The following is a 20411-nucleotide window of genomic DNA, read 5'->3' as shown; positions in this document are numbered from 1 at the left end:
CACCCCCCCCCCCCATCCACCCATCATCCGTCCATCCAATACTCCCAGACTACCCCCATGGGCCGGGCCTGGTACTCACTGCTGGGACACTAAATTCAGTGGGGGCGAGGGGAGTGGAGGGTGGCCAGCATTCTAAGCAGAAGGAACAGGTAGAGCTGAACAAACCTGGAATCGTATTTGCTGGGCCTGGTGCCCAGTGATGCCAAGTAGCTCCCGAGTAGGTAACTGAACGAGACACTTTTGGTGCCAGGTGGCCACAGGCTGCGGAGTCTCAGATTAGCGAGGTGGCCAGCGTGGCTGGTGCACAGGGAGGCAGTGGGGAGAAGCCACAGGAGGACTGAATTGGGCCTGAAGGGGGTCCCCGGGGCCCAAGGAGGAAGCTTCCCTAGGTGGAGAAAGGGCATCAGACAAGCGACCCAGGGGCACAAAAAGATGAAGGGGGGTGGATTCTGAGGCCAGAGCTGGCCCAGGCAGGCCTGGGGAGGGGACGGCGCTTCTCCAACGGGATCGAATGGGGGAGGGTCACAGACAAATGCCAGATGTCCCACTAAAAATAACCAAATATGTAATTTTTGAGCTAAATCAGATAGCATCTTCAGCTGGATTCCCGGGCGGGCAAGTTGTATCCAGTACCAAAGGTTTAAAAACATGTACGGGGGGCTGGAGGGAGGCAGGAATGGAGAACATTCCTCGCACAGAGGTTCCCAGCCCGAGACTTGGGACAAGGCCACCATTGTGAGGTTCTCAGGGAAGTATCTCCACCCACTGCCTCCGGAAGGATCTGCTCTTGGGGGACAAACACAGGTCCGGCGAGGACTGTTCCCCGAGGTGAACGAAGTTTGCATTTGGTTGGGAACCAGGAGGGGCTGCGGTGGACACGGGGAGGAGGCTGGACGCCAGGCAAACACGGGTTTGGGCGCTGGACGTCTGGGAAGAACCTTCCGGAGCATGGGGGATGGAAGAGAAAGGGGGGGGCGGGGTGGTGGTGGGGGGGAAGCAGGGAGCCTGGGCTGGGAGCGGCAGGGAGAACACTGAAGAATAAAAAGAATACTCCGTGTCTCCCGACGTATAACCCCAGGAACAGTAACTTTTCCATGAGAAAGGCTTCCAGGCCGAATAAGTTTGAGAAACACCGGCTGAACGCGTCCACCAGACTCGTCGGTGTGCGGAGGGGGCCTGGCCACAGTGGGGCCCAAACTTCCTCACCCAGGAGCCGTGCGGGATCAGGCCCAGCGTCCGCAGGGAGCGCGGCAGACTGAACACCCGGGTGAGATACAGGTTTGGGGGCCCGCGGGGAAGGTGTTCCAGGTGGAACAGCACACCCTTGCCTTTATGCAACCCCCGCAACGCGCCCCGGACACTTGTCAGCATCAGCGAGAGGGGAGCAAGGCAGCGGGCAGGGTTCAGCGCCTTCCCCCCAGGCGTGGGGGCTCCCGCAGGGGCCTCGGAGCAGCCCCGCCCCACCCGGGGCCCCCAGGGCCGAGCAGCACGGCCTCCGCTCCACGTCCACTTACTTTTCTGTCGTTGAACTCCACGTTTTCACCTTCGTAGTCTCCCTGTTCAAAAGGAGGAAAGAGAACTCTCGCCACCGGATGCAGCTTTCGAGTAGCGCAAATCCGCATCCAAATGCGAAGGCCAGACGGCGCATCACAGGAGAGGGAGGCTGGCCTGGCCCAGCACCTCCTCCGGGCAGCCCTCCTGCCCTCGCCCCCGATCACAGAGGCCACGTCCCGGAAAGGACCCAGGGCCACTTGCTAGGAACCAGCAGCATGCAAGAAAGGGGCTTTGCGTGGCCGTTGGAGGGGGGGGGGGGGGCTGGCGGGACAGTCCCAGTGCCTTGCCTTGCAGGTGCTGGGAGGACAGGAAGCTATAAGGTCACTGAAGACAGATCAGTGAGCCCCACACTCGCATTTCACACTGGTAACGCTGAGGCTCAGAGAAGCAAGGTGACTTTTCCGGGACAGACTGCTAAGCTGGGACCCGGTTCCGAGTCTTTAAATCCAACGCAAGGGAGGGAGGACCTGAAAGTCAGAAGCCTGCCCAGCATATCAACAGCTGGAACCAGGGACTCAGGGGAAGCAGCAGAGGGAGCATGGCCCCCCGCGGGGCCGGCCTGGCCAAGCGGACTTGAAGATGGCCGGGAGGAAGCTCTGAGGCCTCCCGGAGGTCTGCCGGGTACCTGCTGCACTCACCAGATCCTTCTATGACCCTCCCGCCCCTCCAGGCAGGGAGCACTTGGCCTCACGCTCTGAACAGAGGTGCCCTGAGACCAGTGTCATTAATGTTTCCCCCTGAGTCTTCAGCGCACCCTCCCCCGCCCCAGCCCAACCCCGGAGGCTTTCTGGGTGTTTCTCTCCATGGCCCAGACAGCCACACACTCCAGCAGCATCTCATCTATTCGGGACCTCGAGGGTGACAGGTGCCAACCAGGAGGGAGGCCGCCAAGCCGCCACCTGAAATGTTAGTCCTGTCCCTGTATTTGATGCACGAATTCCAGGAGCCCTCCTTAGGGTCTCGCTCAGGGCAGACCCCTACTCCACACACCATCCTCACAGTGGCTCTCTGGTTGCCATGGCATCCAGCGCCTTGCCTGATGGGTATTCTTGCGGAATGAATGACCGGATGAACGAATGAGCACAGTAAACGAGGCCCTGCAAGGGGGTGGCGATGCCGCGGGCAACGCACCGAGGGCAGCAAGCCGTGACGCAGGACGACGGCGGAGTTGGAGCAAGGACCACCCAGCAAGGACCACTCAGCAAGAGCCGGGCACCTGAGCCTGGGTGTGTGGCTTCACGGTCCCACCCCCTGCTTGAGCATGCGGGGTACGTTTGGACCAGTTCAGAGTGACTTATGTCCCCAAACGTTCCAACATCAGCTGTGGTACCTACGGGGGTGGGTGCCCTTCAGTTGTGGGGAAAATTCATGGCTGTAAAATTCTGTAGTCCCTCAAGACGCCCAGAGTCCTTACTCCGGCTGGAAAGAACCCCGGAGGTAGAGCTGGAGGCTGTGTGCCCCTGGACAAGCTGCTTGGGCAGCTGTAGCCTCAGTTTTCCCGTCTGTAAAGCGGGAGCGGGCCCCCCACGGAGGGCCTCCCCACTGCCGTGTGAGGTTCAACGTTGGGCCCAGCTCCCCCCGCAGAAGCTGTTGCGATCCGGACCACGTCATTAAGCCCGAGTCTCCACGTCTGCACCAGATTAAAGGAGACAGAGCTCCCACTAAACACAGCTCTCTGCGTACAACGGGCGCTCAGAAATGTTGATGTCTCCCCTTTCCCTTTCAAGCCTTAGAGGGCTGACTCCAAACAGGTCTGGATGGCCCAGAACAGGCCCTGGCATCTCAGCAGGGGTGAGATCAAGGGCCCAGCAGTTTGTGAACTGGCGCAGGGCTGCGGGGCGGGACCGTATTCCGGGAGCCAGCGGGGTGAGCACCCACTGACGAGGACGGTGATCGAGGCCCCTCAGCCAGGACCACCGGCCAGGACCCGGGAGGTCTGAGCCCTGCCCTTGAAACACGCAACAGGTCGCCGGCCAAGGCAACCGACCCATGCGACCCAAATCAGCACGGCGCTCGGTGAGCACCTACGTGCCGAGTGCTGCGCCTGTCCTGAGACCCGTGGGCGAGGACCAGCAGGCAGACGGCGGTGTCTCTGTGGGACGGGGAGCATTGGAAGCCAGGGGGATGGGGGGAAGCAGGGAGACATCAACGGGGCAGGGGCAGGGGCAGGAGGAGGGGTGAAGGAAGGCTTTGGGTGGATGGTCTGTCCCGGGGAGGGCGGCTGCCGAGGAAGAGCTTGCAGACAGAAGGGACGGCATCCCCGAAGGCACAAAGCGGCTCAGGTGACCCCACCTCCCCACAGGGAGTGACGCGAGGCTGGCAGCTGTGTGCCTCTTGGCGGCAGCCGTCAGGCAGGGCGGGGGGGGGGAGGGGCGGCCCTTTGCTGTCGCGGAGATTGGTTTTCTCCGATCCAGCGTTTCACTGGAAGCCCTTCCGCTTCTGTGTTCCCTCTGACACTGCTGGGAACCACTCCCACTTGCAGATGGGGACACTGAGGCTCAGCGAGAGGACGGGGGCCGCCTCCGCTCAGGGCTGCGGAAGAGAGCGGCCAGGACGAGACTCTGGGGGCCCCGCCTCCCTGTCCGGCTCCCGCCTCGAGGCCCCCAGTCCTCGTAGCCACGCACGTCTGGAAAGTTCCAGAGGCCCTCTGTCCGGGGTTCCCACACTGCTGGGGCCCCACGGTGCATTCCCAGTACCCTGCTGAACCCTAGCCCCGGTCTCCATAGAGACAACAAGAAGAGACTCATCCCTCTCCAGCCAAGCCAATGCACGGCCGTGGCCATGGGCTATATTTGTCGGGGGATACCGGAGGGATTTGGAGATCCAGCTCAGGAAGCTGGCCACTTGCTCTGCAGAAACAGACACACACAGAGCCCGGGTCGTTCTGCCAGAGCAGGGGCGGGGTGGCCGGGGAGACCCAGGCAGGGGCAGCATCTCAAGGACCAGCCGGCCACTGGGACAGGGTGTCGGCCACAAACGCCCCTGCCTCGGGGGGCTCGTTCTGCAAGAAGAGATGCTCGGGGGGTATAACAGCAGGGCCCCCACCGGGGGAGCAGGGAAGGGCTGCGTGCCGCTGACATTTACAGGAGAGCCAAAGCAGGAAGCCAAGACCGCAGGATAATTAGAGCTCCCCGGGGGTGTGGCCCGCGGGGATTCGGGGCGGCCAATGACGCAGGGGCAAACTCCGTCAAGGTTACTTACATCGTGCAGGGGGTAGGCGGCCGAGTAAACGCCATTGGCCAGCAGGCTGGTGATACCTTAAAGACAAAGGCAGAGCGAGGATTAGGGACCAGGTCTGTCTCCTGCTTCTCTCTTTGCAAACAGAACAGTCCCAGGACTGACTCAGTCGCCGAGAATTTTCTCAAAGCCCACTGCACCTGGCGGCCCAGAGCCAGGCCGCCCTTCTGCGTTTCCTCCCCGGGTTCGACCAGGAGACGGTGAAAAACATGCTCTATCGGGGGCGCCTGGGTGGCGCAGTCGGTTGAGCGTCCGACTTCAGCCAGGTCACGATCTCGCGGTCCGTGAGTTCGAGCCCCGCGTCGGGCTCTGGGCTGATGGCTCGGAGCCTGGAGCCTGTTTCCGATTCTGTGTCTCCCTCTCTCTCTGCCCCTCCCCCGTTCATGCTCTGTCTCTCTCTGTCCCCAAAATAAATAAATGTTGAAAAAAAAATTTAAAAAAAAAACATGCTCTATCGGCAGAATTAGGAAGACAGAGAGAACACCCCGAGAGAAAGTTCCATCTGGGAGGAAGGAGGTTCCCCGAACGTGCCAATCCACCAACTACCCACAGCTGCTGGAGGGCCAGCCTACAGACAAGAAAGGTGGATTGTAAGTGGTTAGAAAAGCTGAATCACGAGAAAAATACGGACGGGAAAATTGATGGTGTCAGGAAACACACATACAATTTGCAATTAGATTTTAGGTTGATTGGGAGAAGCCGGAGGGGAGGCCTGTGGGCCCCGCGTGGGGGCGGAGGCACTTACCGTATTTACTACATTTTCGCCTCTTACTTAGAAGGGCAGAGTCCTTCTTTCTTCCCTCTCCTTGCCCTGTTTGTACATCGGGCTATTAGTTACATGAAAACGCCTGAAAGGACCAAAGCTGCATTTGGGGGAGAAAGCGCTCGGTGGGGCGGTGGCCGGGCCTCGACGGCTGCCCCAGGCCCTGCTCTGGGCGCGTTACGAGAGTCGCCATACCTGCACCTCCCAGGGCCCGGAGGTGTGCATTCGGCGCCCCGCCCCTGGAGACGGGAAGGCAGAGCCGGCCACGCACGCACGCACGCACGGGGAGCCGGAACTCTGATCTCGCGCACATCCTCAGGGGCCGGCGCGGCACACGAGTCTCCAGGAGCCCTTTCCTGGTCACAGAACCCTCTGCCTGGCCGAAGGGGCTTTGCAGGGGGTCAGTGGGTCAGGGTTTGCAGTGGCCTGGCCGGCCCATCCTGTACTACTCCACGGGAAGACGGTGGGAAAGCGTCTTCCTGAAATCCACTTAAAAAGAGACCGCCTCTTCGGTCAGTGATCTGGAATGCTCGGGGTACCTGAGGGGTGCTTGGAAACCCAAGCCAGCGAGAGGCGGAAGCATACGGCTAACGCCCACCTGCGTGAGAATTCATCTGTAATAAAAGTGGACGTGGGTCTGATTCAGGTTCATAGGCTCCTTACTGTTCCTAGAACACTCTCGACGTGGCGTTGCCACAGGGCCTTTGCACAGACTGCTCCCTCTGTCTGGACCCCTCATTTTCTTCAGATCTCTGCTCAGATGTCCCCTCATCAGAAAGGCCTTTCTGGTCATTGGTCCTAAATTCTCCTGGCATCCCTTCCGACCGCAGCAAGACGATGTTCTAGCTTTTCTGATTATTATCTATTTCGTCCCCCAGAATGTAAATCCCCCGAGGGCAACAGAACCCATCAGTACTCGCTGCAAGGTGAATGTGTGACCTCGGAGGTCGGCAGGGCTTTCAGACAAGGGACCGAGGTGAAACGGGGTGCAGCAGGGACCCCTCACCCATCTGCTCTGGCACCGGGTTTGCCAGAGAACCGACAGGAACACTCAGACGTCCACCCGGGGGAAGACCCAGAACAGAGATCAACTCCAGCTGAGAAGCCCCCAGACCCGGGACCGCTTACAGACCTTCGTAGCAACCACGCAGGTTTGTCCTGGAAGGGACCCGACAGGCAGACTGAGGTCTGGGACACAATGCAGGGACGGCAGCCACACTTTCTCCCATTTTTGGTGACCTGGGCCACCCTGGAAGCTCCTGTTCCCCCTGAGGTGGGCTGGGCCTCCGGGGACAGGTCTCCTGGGCTCCTCCTTGACCCGCGAAGGGGCCCCCGCTCCCACGGACTTAGGACACGGGCTTAGAGACTCCAGGCCCAGAAGGAGTCCCTGTGACTGGCCATCGGGCATCCCAGCAGGACACGTCAGCCCAGAGGGTCCAGCCTCCCCTCCCTCTGACTCCGTAGGGCCCAGCCCCCCCTCCCTCTGACTCCAGAGGGCACAGCCTCCCCTCCCTCTGACCCCCGAGGGTCCAGCCTCCCCTCCCTCTGACTCCAAAGGGTCCAGCCTCCCCTCCCTCTGACTCCAGAGGGTCCAGCTTCCCCTCCCTCTGACTCCAGAGGGTCCAGCCTCCCCTCCCTGCATCCTGGGCCGTCCCCCAGCAAGCCCCCACACTCCTGCTCTCCGCTTGCTTCCGGCGGTACTCTCCCCTCTGCGGGAAGCCACGCGTGCGAGCGTTCCCCGTCCTGCCACAGGCTCTGTGCCAGCCAGCACCGCCCTGTACCCCTGGAGGGCGTTGTGCACACAGCTCTCAGCGGGGCGAAGGAGAGCTTAAGGAGAAGGGGGAGCACTAGGCAAGGACGTTCCTTGGCTCCAAGTCTCTCATTCTGGGGACCTCAGCCTGCCGCTGCGAGCATGGGGCCTGCGCTGGGTGGGGCCGGGGGTTCAACTCTGCACACCTCGGTCGGGAAACGTCTGCATCTGTGGCTTGAGGTGTCCTATAAACCGGCACCTGAGGCGCCCAGCCGGGCTGGTTCTGTGGCAGGTTCAGAACCTGGGGCGTGTGTCAAGCACGCGCCTTCCGGCGAGGCTTGGTGTGGGGCCATGCGGGTCCCTGGTGGGGTGCCTTCCGCCCCCTGCTGGAACCCTACTTCCTGCTGGACCGTGAAGGTCAACGGCAGGGGACAGGGCCTCGGTCACCCCTGTCGCGTCCGGAGGCCAGCGGGAGGCTCCGAACGGCACCACAGAAGCCTCGAGCAGAGAGAAGGCATCCTGAGCACCGGGCCGTAAAACGGCCCCACGGTCCCAGAGCGGCCCACCCGTCGGAAACGGTTAGACCAGCTGAAACCAAAACACACTCAAAACCCCCAAACCGGCAGCCCGCCCCCCACGGAGACGAGGGAGGCCAGATTAGCCCGGGGAGGGGAGCGCTGAGCTCCGGCCCCAGCAATGTCCTCACCCATGCTGTACTTGGCCTTGGTACATGTCGTTCTTTTCAGGATTTCATAGACCTGTTGTGGAGACAAGAGGGAGGGGCAGACGGTTATCCAGGCGGCAATGGCACGCAGAACCTGCCAGGCGGTGGCTCAAGAGGGACGTGGCCGAGCATTACGGGGAACGACCCCCCACCGCTCTCTGAGGACAGACGGCAGGCTTCGTGAGGGTGCACAAGAACAGGGCCAAGGGCATGGCGTTCTCAGGGATGCGTGTGACCGAGGGGTCCCGTGTCACGCTTCCCTCCATGGAGGCACCGGCTGTGTGGTGCTGTTCAGGGTTGAGGGTTGTCCCCGGCGCCCTGGGGGACGGGCCGTCCTCCCTTTGGGCTGGGAAGGGAGTTGGCATTCAGAGCCACAGGGACCCAAGCAACAGCGCCCCTCCCGGGTGTAGCCCTGGATCTTCTAGAAGCCTGAGGCGGGGGCAGGTCTCGGGGTTCCATGCCACCGTGCGTCACGTGGCAGCAGGGCGTGGGGTGCCTGGCGGCGGCCGCCTGGAGGTCCCGCACCAGCTCTGGGCCGTCTTCACTAATGAAAGGTTTCACCCGGTGGCCTCGAGAGCCCAGGCTTGGGAGCCTGCCCGGGTCTGGGCCTGGCTTCACGTGTAGATGTGAAGGGCAAGCTACCTCACCACCCTGTGCCTTAGTTTCCCCACCTGCAAAATGGGCTGAAATGACTGGCCCGAGGCCACAGAAGTGAGAGCAGGGGGCGCACAGGGCTCTCCCACGGCTGCCGGCCGCCCCCAGGCCCTGCTCCGTTCACCCCTGTCCTGCGTCCCCACCTGTCCCAGCCCCGACCCAGCAACCTGGCCTCAGCAAACCCTCTCCCGAGGCCCAGGCCCTTCGCTGTCACTGTTCCTTCTGCCAGAAGCACTTGTGGCCGGAGACCTGAGGCTACGGGGCAATTGCCACTCTGTTGCTCTGCCTCCTCACTCTGCTCTTGTCCCGGGGTGCTCCCTACCACCTGCCAAAGAGGTGCCTGTCGCCTCGCTCCTCCCGCCGGTGCTGGGCACACACCAGGTGCTCCCACAACCGCCCATGGATACATGAACAAACCACTCAGTCAGGTGGCCCCCTCCCTGTCACCTCCCGAATCTAGCTGGTGGCCCCGTCCTGACCTCGCCGATTCTCCCCTAAGTACCTCCTCCCCATTCATCCGGGGTCACGGCCCCCCTCATAACCACATCCACCTCCACTGGCTGTCATCTTTCTAAGGACAGACCTGATCACAACCCAAACCTTGCTCTGCAGCCTTCTGTGGCTCCCTAGTGCCAGAGGCTGAAAGCCCGAGTCCCAAGATCGACACGTCCGGCCCTTCCTGCTGATCCTGACTCCTACCCACGTGCACACTGGGCGACCCTGATGCCAGGAGCACGGGAGGGGCTGTTGACCGCCGTACCTTTGCCTAGAATGACCTTCCCCCAACGCCGGAGACTGTCAGGTCTCAAAGACCATGGGGCCGGACTAACCAAGGGCAAAGTTCCGGACGGCCAGTTTCTCTGGGGGCTGGCGGTTTACAACCTGGCCTTCGAGGTCTCTGGGAGAGGCCCCCCCCAGCCCGGAGGTAAAATGGACCTGGGGGTCAGGGGCGGAGCTCTATTACGGAGACCCCTAATGAGATGGGGTCTAGAGCTCTCCGTTCACCTATGTTCCCCCTTCCTCAGCAGTGTGAATTCACGAATTTGCACGCTGCCCTGTACTTCTGGGGGCATCCTGGCAACCCCAGATCATGCAAAAAGCGGGGGCACGCGCACATACTGAAGCCGACACGTGACTCAGTCTCCCTAGCTGGCCGTCCCGACTCTTGCCCATTTCATGGTGGCAAAGAACCGTGGCTGGTCCTCCTCCTCTCCTGTGCTCGAAGTCGGAGGGAGATGCACCCCTGATGGCTACCTGGCGGCCCCCAGCTACGCCAGAGGGCCGATATTCCTGCATAAACGAGTTCCTTCTCGTTTATTGTAATGAGACTTCATTGCCAGGATCAATCAGTAACACGCTGAGTGAAAATCACGCTGTGCCCAGGTCACCCCGCGTGGAGGTGAACCACCGCCCTTCGAGCAGGAAGCCAGAATCATCCTCGTTCTGACGCAGGCTCGGTGTCTCCTGAGGTCACGAGGCTCGGAGGGGACCGAGGGCGGATGGCACCCAGATCTGCCTTCCCGAGCCCCCTCGCCAACGCGACCGGCACCGCTGTCCCGCACCCGGCCACCTGCCGGCCGGGGGACGCGGCCGCGAGGGGCAGTTATCTGTTCAAGGCCAATGGCTGCTCCCCCCGCCCCCCAGCCCTGCACGTCTTCCCTCCAGGCTGGGCTTTCTGGGCAGGGGAGGCAGCGGCGGTGGCCTGGCTGCGAGGTTCATTTCTGGTGTAGAGGAAAGTCGGGTCCTGAGCCGCGCGTGGCCCAGCCTGGCTGGCAGACAAGCCGGTGGCTGATGCATAAACATTAAACCGATACCTTGAAGAGGGCAGGGTGGCCTGGTCAGATCTCCAACTCCAGTGCATTCCTCTGGCACAGCCCCCGCAATCTACCCCGGCCCACACAGCTTTGCCCCCCGCCCCCCATCGCTCCTGCTGGGACTGCCTGCCTGGAACGCTCCGGGCCTGGGGCCCCACGATCTCCACTAAGGGCAAGGGCAGGGAGGCGGGGGAGAGACGCCGAGGGGTCTAGAGGCTCTCCTCCTCCCGAGGAGGGGCGGGGGCTCCCCCTGGGCCCCTGAGGCCTCTCCGTCTCATTATTCTAATTATTGCTGTCGCAGGCAATTAGAGCGGCCCTCCACCCGAGGCGTTCTGCCGAAATGGAATCATCACCCGTGTGTCCCCGGGGCCCCCCTGCTGGTGAGCCAGTGGTTCCCACGGCAATACTTACTATCGTGCTCCGGGTTTTGCTGTCGAAAAAGGAATCCTTGTCAGACAGGTCAAATCTGTTGAAACGTTGGGCAGAAACAGACACACAGTTCGCTGGGGTCGCGGCTCTCTCGGTTTCCAAGGCCCTGGGAGGCCACGCCGTCCCCAGGAGCCGTGACCGTGAAATTGGGCAAGCTCCCTTCTGAACGCCAGGGGTGAGCCAGCCCTGGGCGTCTGGAACGGTCCGTTTCGTCCCTCTGCCCCCCTCCGGGAGGCCCGCACACCCACGCCTCCCTCCTAAGGATCTGCTTCCTTCTGACGACACCCCCAGTCTCTGCTTCAACCGATGATGCCAACCCACCGTCAGACAAGATCTATGGCAGTCTCCCTGTTCTTTACAAATGGTTTTAGCCCTGAGGTCTTGGCCCCCACAGAGCTTTCCTGAAGTCTCCTGAGGGCAGAGCGACGTCTCTGGGATGTGTTACCCACTCCCCAAGGCACTCAGGGTACAGCCGGGGAGGGTGGCTTTGTCCCCATGGAGCCTGCAAGCAAGCTGGGCTTGGCCAAGGGTGTCAGCCAGGGCAGAGCCGAGGGAGGCTGGGGCGTGGGGTGGGGGTGGGGTCCTAGGAGGAGGGCATCTCCCTCAAAACCCGGGGCGCCCCCGTCCTGGAGCCCCCCTCCTGGAAAGAGCTGGGCTGGGGGCCACTTTTTAAAAACTTCCTATCCCTGGCAGGATCGAGAAATACAGCGGAGTGCAGCACGTGGTCCTTGCCCTGTGACTAATACATCTGCCCGAGCAGGAGCCCCAGTTCTGAACTGAGAAACAGTTCTCCACGCCCCAGGAGACCAGTGGCATCTTGGTGACGCCCCCGCCCCCGCCCCGAGCTTGAAATCCACGTCCCACTGGGCCCAGAGCCCGAGCCCTCTCTGTTCCCACCACTGCTCACACTCCAGCTGTGTCCTGCGAGGCCCCACGGAAGCCGCAGCCACCAGCGACCCAGGGGGCTACGCCCCACTGCCCCTCGGGAGCCGAGTAGGAGGGAAGGTTCCAGAACAGGTGCCAGGCAAGCCTGCTGGCCGCGAGTCCCTGGGGCGTCAGGACTCCAGCTGGGGCTGCTTTTCAGCTCCTGCCTCCCGGATGGAGCTCGGCAGCCTTCGGGAGGCACGGTCAACAGGACCCTCCCACTGGAACACGTCCCGAGAGGGACGGAGAGGGACGGAGCGGGGCGGGAGGGAGGAGGTGCCCAGATCACCGCTTTGGGGCTTCGGGCCAAGGTGCAAGCATGCTCTCACTCGAGCCCACCCGATTTTTCCTAAGTGTCCCCCGGCAGAAGGACAAGACTCTTCGCCTCACACCTCCTCCATGGACGGTGACCTTGGAAAGCACTCTTGAACCTCTTCTGTGCTCAAGAACCATAGGCTCTTATGAGGACGTGCTTCTGGGGCCGAAACTCCCACATCCTTGGGTGATGGGGAGCTTCCTTCGGCCCCAGGGGACTGTCCTACAACCTGCACCTTTCAGGTCACCCACCATGCTGCGGGGGCCACCCGGCAGGGCCCTCTGGGAAGGGATGAGCGGGCAGGGGGAGGGGTGTTTCCCCACTTACAGGTGCTGCTTCTCCCGGGAGAAGGGGTAGGACAGTCTCTTTGTGGTCTGGGGTCTGTGCCCTGCCACCTTGGGCTGGATGGGGTCCGTGATTTTCTGGAGCACGGAGTTGATCTTTTTCAGGAGGCCACGGGTCTCGTTAATGTGATACAGCTGCAGAGCAGACCGGGAAGGGGGGAGTCTCGTGACCCTCGCAGTCTGTTCTCAGAAGGTCACAGAACTGTCCCTCTCCACCGAGATGGCAGGTCCTGGGAACAGAGCTCCGGGATGGACCAGAAGGCTCCCTCCGCGCCTGCTTTCCGGACAAACCCAGCGAGCCCGGCGGAGTCCGAGGAGAGCCCCGAAAGCACACACCCTCCAGAAAACCTGCCTGTGGACTTTCCTTCATTTCAAAAGAGGTAATCCAGACGGTCTCAGTGGACCCGAGAAGCCGGGGGCTCATTTACGCCCGAGGACAGCTTCGCTTCCTGCCTCCCTCTCTGCTCGCGAAGGTAAACAGGGACGCCTCGCTAAGCTTCAGGAACACGCTGTCAGGCCGATTCCCGGCCGGAAGTTTTTAGAGATGACAGGAGTCTGATGAATTAGCCGAAACACCGCAAGCGGGAAAAGCAAGACTGAGAAGCCTGTGTTTGTGTTTATAGCAGGTTCCTCTGACCCCTCTGCTCACGCCAATCTCTTGCTGGGGTTTGGTCCGGGGTCTCTAAAGGGCCCCCCGGGGGCCGCCCCACACCCCCCACAGTCAGGACACGGGAGCCCACGGCCCTCGCTCGGCTTCTCACCACAGCCGAGGAACCCTCCCATCCCGACCGCCCCCCGGGTGGCATTTCCCCCGCCATGTGCCCCTGCGACACTCAGACCTCGGGGCAGGAACGTCAGCACCAACCTTCTTCGTCGGCATCTTCAGTTTCAAAAACTCGGCTTCTCTGCACAGCACGTTCCAGGGCGCGTGGATTTTTACAAATCCAACCCCGTGAATTTTAGTCTAGGGAGGAGAGAAGTGCTCAGTCAGCGCGCAGAGCCCGGGGTCGGGGACCGTCTTCCCCCGGGGGCACGACCGCGGCTGCTGGGGTGCTCGCTCACTCCTCCTGGCCCCCCTCCCTGCAGGGCGCCCGGCAGTCAGAAGGGCCTGGACCGGGGTCCCGGACTCTGGGACACCTGGGGCATTTTCAGGGACTCCAAGCGGCAGGTCCACAAGAGAGGACCTTTCACAAGGGAGCTTGGGCCCGTTTGACCCGGGGGATACACAAGCCGCCCGGTGTCCCCGAGCAGGGACGGGCAAAGTGGAGGCGTCCCCACCCCCGGGCTGGATGTCTTCCCTCCGTGGGGCCAGGCCACGCCTCCACCTGTGCCCAGCAGACCCCTGCGGTCCCCCTGCGTCTGCACCCGCTGCCTCCATGCTCACGTGAGCGGACGGCCCGGTACAGGGGCTCGAGGGCGGGCCTGTTGGAGCCTGGCACCCCCAAAACTGCTGAGAGCTTGGAGGGGGAGTCGCGTCCCCCTGGGCCAGTGGGTCTGAGGGACAGCGAGGAACGGCCCAGGGCTACGGGGGCTGGCTGGCCGGGAGCTGCACGGCCAGGGGCTTTATCAGCGTGGACACCACGGCCCTTCACGGCGGGAACACGGGGCTTGGGGAGTAGAGTCACGGCCCCGCCTCTCCCCAGAATGAAAGCAGCACACGGTGCCTCAACGCCCCCCGCCCCCCGGCCCCGGCTGTATACCCAGAGGGAAAAAGCCTGGACCTTGGAAAGATACGTGCATCCCACCCTCACGAGCACCCTTCACGCCGGCCAAGACAGCGGAACCGCCGCGTCCAAAGATGGACGAGCGGGCAGAAGACACGGTGTGTGCGCACAAAGGAGGATCACCGGCCACGACGTGGCAGAAATCCCGCCATCTGCCACAGCACGGACGGACCTGTGCCATGAGACAAGGCGGAGAAAGAAAACACCCCGTGGGACCCCCGACACGCGGGATCTTCGACGGCGGGTTTCACAGAAGCGGAGAATCGACCGCTGGCTGCCAAGGGAGGTGGGTCAGAGGCTGCAAGCTGGCGTTAAAGGAAGCCGGGCTCTGAGGTCCCCGCGCAGCACGGCGACGCCCACACCGCGGAGATCCTCCGCGGCGGCCGCGTCCGAGATCTCACCTGGGCCACTGCCCCCCCGCGGGTGAGACACGTGAAGCCTCCGACACCCCTCGACCTATCTCCGAGCCCCTGAATTCTGGGTCTCGATTCCCTTGGTGGCTCCAACAGCCCCAAGGAGGTGATACGAGGTGCGTGCAACATAACGGACGTTCCGAGCGCCCCGAGATAACCAGCGTGCCCCGTGGTGGTGACGTCACTGCGACCAAAAGCGAAGAAACACGGCTTGTCTGTGAGCCAGAGGCGCCTACGGCAGAGGGGCCCGCAGCCCACCCGACTCCTCGAGGGGGACCCCCCCCCACCGGGCTCGAAGGCCGGGCTGCCCCAGACAGAGGTCCCGCCTGGCTCTCCTTTCCACGGTCCTGAGGTGTACGGGGACCGACCGGGAGTCTTGGCAAAAGGGGCCCAGGCTGTGGAAGGGAGGGCGTTGCCCGTGTGAGCCTGGCACCCAGACTCGGGGCCCAGGCTCCGTGTCGCGTCCCCAGCCCGGGAGTGGGCACAGCGCGTGGCTTCGTTGCAGGTCTGGGGGGAGGAACGATGGGGCCAAAGTCACGTGGGGAGGGATGCTAAGAGGAATATCCTCCGTGGGCCAAATACACCCGCACACCAGCCCGCGAAGCCGAAATTCACAGGAACCCAGGAGAACGCGGGCAGCTGGGCGGCGGGAGGCAAAGCTTCCAGGTTGGCACAGAGAGTGACAGGCGGACCCCACCTGCACCCGGCCCGGGGAAGGGGGCCCTCCCCGACGCTGAGCTCCAACTGGGGCTTCCTCCCCATCCCAAGAGAGGGGGGCAAATGCCCTCTGGCGGAATCCCAGCCCGCCCCTCCTCTGCCGGAGCCCCCACTCCCCTCGGGGGCCAGGGGAGCCGTCCTGTCCGGGACCCTGGCCTCAGTGCCACCGCACAGGCCTCCTCTGCGCCGCCCCAGCACGAGGGCCGGTCCCGCTCAGGGGCCTTGGCCTGCCGGCCCCACTGCCCACGGGCACGGCGCACGCGCCCCACACGTGCTCGTCCAGTGAGGGGACGAAAGCCAGACACAGGAGGAACGACCGTGACGGTGCTGAGACCCGCTTGGCGCACGGGTGTGCATGGACTCAGCCTGAACACAAGCCTGGGGGGTGGGGCCGGGCCTCACTGCTGTCCTCGTCTTGGAGCTGGGGACCCCGTGCAGGCTCACGACACGCACTGCGCGGCTTAAAACGACGCAGATGCGTTCGGTCACGGTTCCGGGGCCGGAAGTGTAAACTGAGCTGCCCTCACGGCCACAGTCCGCCTGGAGGCTCGAGCGGGAAGGTCCTGCCTGGCTCTTCCAGCCGCTGGGGGCTCCAGGCGTCCCTCCAGCCTCCGCCTCCGCCACCACGTGGCCTCACCCGTGTGTCTCTACGTTTCAAACCCCTCCTTTCTCTTCTAAGGACGCCTGTCATTGGATGGAGGGCCTGCCCTAAATCCCGGGTCGTCTTGCCCAGAGACCCTGAACTCCATCCACAAAGACCTTTCTTCCAAGCAAAGTCACATTTGCAGGTGCCAGGTGGACGCACCCAGCGCAGGGGGCTCTGGGGAGCGGAGCCCCCATCCTCCTCCAGGGCCGGCGGGTCCGGCAGGCACCGGATAAGGTCCCGAGGTTGGGTGGCCCGAGTCAGCACCCTGCCCAACCCTGTGTGTCTCTGGCGAGTGATTCGACCTCTCTGAGCCCGTGTCCCCATCTGCAAATCTCTGCAGTGTAAGACTTGCTGCATCCTCAGGGCAGCCCCTGGTGCCCCTGGCGTCCCCACCCAGCCCCCCGGCGGGCAGGAGAGGTCACTCTGTTACTTCTGCTCAGGAACGCCTCCCCTTGGCCACGGGGCGGCCGAGGCCATGCGGCTAACGTGCACGGGCGCCCTTGGCCAGCAAGCCCGGGGAAGCCCCGGCGGGCACCGAGATCTGAGAGGCCGCAGGGCCCCGGGTCCCGGTGACTCACGGACACAGGCTGACCCCGTGGGGCACCCGGGGCGGGGATGAGTGACCGTCAACAGCCCACACGCAGCAGGAGGCTGTCTTCCCGTGTCACAGACCCGGGTCTATTTCTGGGCACCGCTCACCCACCCACAAAGACCTGAAATCCACTCTCCAGAGTCCCACGGAGATTTGTGTGAACGACGACGAAGGAGCTGGTGCCTGTGGCCGGCCCGCCTGGGAAAGCGCGCTCCTCTGTTTACGTGAGCAACAAGGTCTCTCCCAGGAAACATCTGGTGGGATTTGGGAAAGGGGCCGTGGGACCAGTTCGGCAAAAACACACGTGGGATGTTCTCGGACATGGTGCCCGGCCTGACCGCAGTCCGCCCCCAGCGGGAAGAAAGCGCGAGAGGGCGGGGTCCCGTTTCCCCAGCCGGATGCCCGGAGCAGCGAGGGGCAGGAGCGCCCGCAGGCCCCTGGCGCTGTCCTGGGCAGGGGCAGGGGCAGGGCCCCTGGCACCCAAGCCGAGGACATGCCCACCTGGCCAGGAGCTCTCCGGGCGCAAACTCAGTACGTTCAAGTCTCTGTTCTGAGCCAAACTCGCAAAAACTGTGACCTCGCCAGAACTGTTTCTAGCACTTTCCTTTCAGAAGGAAGCAGAAAGTCACAAACCAAACAAAATAACATCCCCACAGGGGACTCGCGGAGGTTGAGCGCCGCAAGGGCTCCCCCCCACATCCCCACGGCCGCCATCTGGTCGCGGCCTCCTCCGGCAGCTGAGGGCTCGGGGATTGCTGGAAGGTTCTCGGCGGCAAGGACCAGGCATGGGCGGTTTCTGGTTGCCTTTGGCTCCCCAGAGCGCTCCAGGCAGCACTGTCTCCTCGCCCCCCTCTGACCCCCAGGCCGCTTCACGCCCCGCAGGCACCTTTCTGGATGCCGCGGGGTCCTGACTGAGGGAACTGAGGGTCCCCAGGGTGCTGGTGGCACCAGGAAGGTCTCCGCGGCGGCTCCCGCCCTGTGTGCTGACCCTGCCCCGGCTCCACGGGCGCTGGCTCTGCTGTCCCCAGCAGGGACGCCTGAGCTCAGTCTGGAAGGGGAAGCCCAGGAGGGGCTCAGGCTGGACCCCCGACCACCACCCGGGCCTCGGCTCCCGACGAGGACCTCGCGATGCCCACCTGGCACAGGCCCCCTCCAGACCCTGCCCTCGGAATGCCGGGCCCGCCCTCGGGGAGGGGTCCAGTTCTCTGCCACAAATAGGTTTTCGTGGCCCGCGACGCCCGGTGCCGCGTGTTCCGCCAGGCGCATTTTCCGCGGCACGGGTGTCTGTCTGCTCTTCTGGTCGGCACCAGTGTCCCACACGGATGTGACCTGGAACACTGGTTCTGGGCCAGAGATGTCCGTTTGGCTGACCACAGATCCCCTGATCCTAGGGATGGAGAGGGTGCCTGGTGCCCTGGGTCCCTGGAGCAGGTGCTCGATGACGCTCGCCGAGTGGGCCGGGGGGAGGAGGGCGAGGCCACCCCTGCCAAGCACCCGCTGGGCGCAGCCTGGGGCGGCCCCCTCCCCGACCCGCTGGCAGGTACCGCCGTGCCCTGGCTCGGGGCAGCTCGACCCTGATGGGTTCACACCTGCCCCCCACCCACATGGCGTCCCGGAGTCACCCTCCGTCACCAGGCGTGTGGTCCGCCAACGGGCATTCCCCGCATCACAGTCTCTGCTGACCATGTCCAGGAGGAGCGGTCACGTCGGGCACTAGGGCAGTCATGCCTCCTACACCATCACACCGCTGTCACCAGAGTCAAGGCTCAGGTGAGCCAGGGGGAGGCCGGGAACGGGAGCGAGGACAGGGCGGGGGGCATCTGTACCCCCAGTCCCTGCCACGGGCTCTGCCCCCAGGCCTGGTGTGCTGAGGGAATAAGTGATAAATAAATCACCAAAAATAGTCTTTCGCGGTCCTTGTTCTGTGAAAGGCAAAAAGTAAATAAAATGAACGTCACAGCCTCAAAGGAGCTCAAGGGGTAACAGCAGGGCGCTGATGGGCTCAGGACGCTGAGCAAGGCTGGGCCGTTCCCAGGGTGCCCCAGGCCCACCCCCTAGGGAGCTGGACACCCCTGGAGACCCCCAGGAAGGGCCCTCCCCCTCCACACACGGGCAATTGCAGGGAGGGCGGTCGTGGTGCTGGGCAAAGCAGGGGAAGGGGGAAGGGAGGAGGTGGAGATCGCCCTGAAAAGTCCTGGCCCCCAAACTCCTCGGATCCAGTGCATCCGGGGACCTCAGCCTGTGACCTCGGTTCAAGGTGGTTCCAGCTGTAACACCCTCAGATGGGTGATGCAGACAAGCCCCAAGCCTCTCCGGACGAGGGCCCCTTCCTCCCAGGCCTTGGGGACCCCCGGGCATGTAAAGGGCAGGGGCTGGAGGGCGAGAGGGCCAGGCGCCCCAGGATGAGAGGCGGCCAGGGAGAACGTGCAGAACGTGCACCGGGCCCCCCCAGGGGACGCAGAAAGGATTACATGGATCACAAACCAGCCATGTTTACCTCGTTCAAAGAAATAAACGTCAAGTCAGAAAGGTCCTGCAAAGGACAGGAAACCACGGAAAAAGTGACACAGCCAATTTGGGAAAGAACCAAGCAGAACTTCCAGAAACAAAAATGTGTCGTGAGGAGCCCTAACACTCAGCAAACGTGTTTGAAGATCCTTCCTGCCTGCAAGGGGAGGGTCAGAGGAGTTGGAGAAGTGTCCGACTTCGGCTCGGGTCACGATCTCACGGCGCGTGGGTTCGAGCCCCGCGTCGGGCTCTGCGCTGACAGCTCAGAGCCTGCTTTGGATCCTCTGTCCCCCCCACCTCTCTCTCCCGGGACCACGGCAACCGTTTCCACCACCAGCCATGATCGCCTCGTGTCAGTGTGGTGCACGAGGGGTCCCCACGCACCAGAGGACCCTGCCCTGCCCAGATATGCCTTCTGATTCCCGTTGGGCGGGAGGGGTCCCGGGGGGCTGCGGGCGAGCCTTCCCCCCCAGCACTCCGCGAGGAGGGAAGGGCCATCGTCCCCATTTCACAGGCGGGAAAACTGAGGCCCAGAGAGGAGAAGCCCCCCGGCTGCCCCGGCCAAGCGGGTCTGAACCTCACTGGGAGCTTGGAGGCCGACCTCCCCGCCGCACTGTGCACCCCTGAAGCTCGTCTGGAAACAGCAGCCACTCCTCCTGACTCGCTCCTGAAAAGGAACATCCACGCTAACAAAGATGGGAAACCCTTGCCTCAGGGGCCACGTCAGCTCCGGGGCAGGCATGCCGAGAAGCGCCGGCCGGCCGGCCTGGGTGCAGAGGCGAGCCCCCGTCAGCAGCATGAAAGCAAACAGACGTGACAGGGTTCCTGCGTCCGTGGCCTCCACAGCTCTACCAAAACCAGGGTCAAGTTCAACCCCGGGGCAGGATGGGCCCCAGCCACCCCAGCACACACAGCCGGGACTTGAGCGCGTGGCCTTCTCGGCAGTGACCCGCGGAAATAAATAATGTCCGGCAGGCTTTGAGGCCAGACTTGAAAAACACTGACGGGTTTCAGTGGCAAGGAAACGTTGTCCTCCGTTTGGTGGGAAGCCCGGACGCTGGCCCCGCTGCGGTGGGTGGGGAGGGGGCGGACACCGCCCTCCCTTCCCGCCACTTCCTGTCATGCCGTCCTGGGGCCTCTGACACGGGAGCCCTCCTGGACCTCGTGTCCAAAACGGACGTGTGGGGCCACCCTCCGGATCGCGGCACCGAGGCCTGTCCGCCCCGGGGTCTCTCCCTTCCAGGCGTCTGGGACGTGGTTTTCAAATGGGGTTCCTCGGAGCCTACGGTGCCTGGGGGAGGG

At 63.4% G+C, this 20411-nt stretch overlaps 1 protein-coding gene across 1 annotated transcript in view; it reads right to left on the bottom strand.

Annotated features, from left to right (window-relative positions):
• The window catches only part of ANO1 (anoctamin 1), a 72689-nt gene that overhangs the window by 46375 nt on the left and 5903 nt on the right, over positions 1-20411 (bottom strand). Inside the window, exons 3-9 of the mRNA XM_040465805.1 lie at positions 13375-13473; positions 12493-12644; positions 10908-10962; positions 8011-8062; positions 5537-5602; positions 4756-4811; positions 1515-1556 (exon numbers count right to left, since the gene is read on the bottom strand). Coding sequence (XP_040321739.1) covers positions 1515-1556; positions 4756-4811; positions 5537-5602; positions 8011-8062; positions 10908-10962; positions 12493-12644; positions 13375-13473 — 522 coding nt within the window. The remainder of the gene's footprint in view (positions 1-1514; positions 1557-4755; positions 4812-5536; positions 5603-8010; positions 8063-10907; positions 10963-12492; positions 12645-13374; positions 13474-20411) is intronic.

The sequence above is a fragment of the Herpailurus yagouaroundi genome, unplaced genomic scaffold, assembly GCF_014898765.1.
Source record: "Herpailurus yagouaroundi ecotype Mexico unplaced genomic scaffold, PumYag 569, whole genome shotgun sequence".
NCBI lineage: Eukaryota > Metazoa > Chordata > Mammalia > Carnivora > Felidae > Herpailurus > Herpailurus yagouaroundi.
Note: the sequence above shows the minus strand (reverse complement) of the source record. Positions and strands in the feature narration are given on the sequence as shown.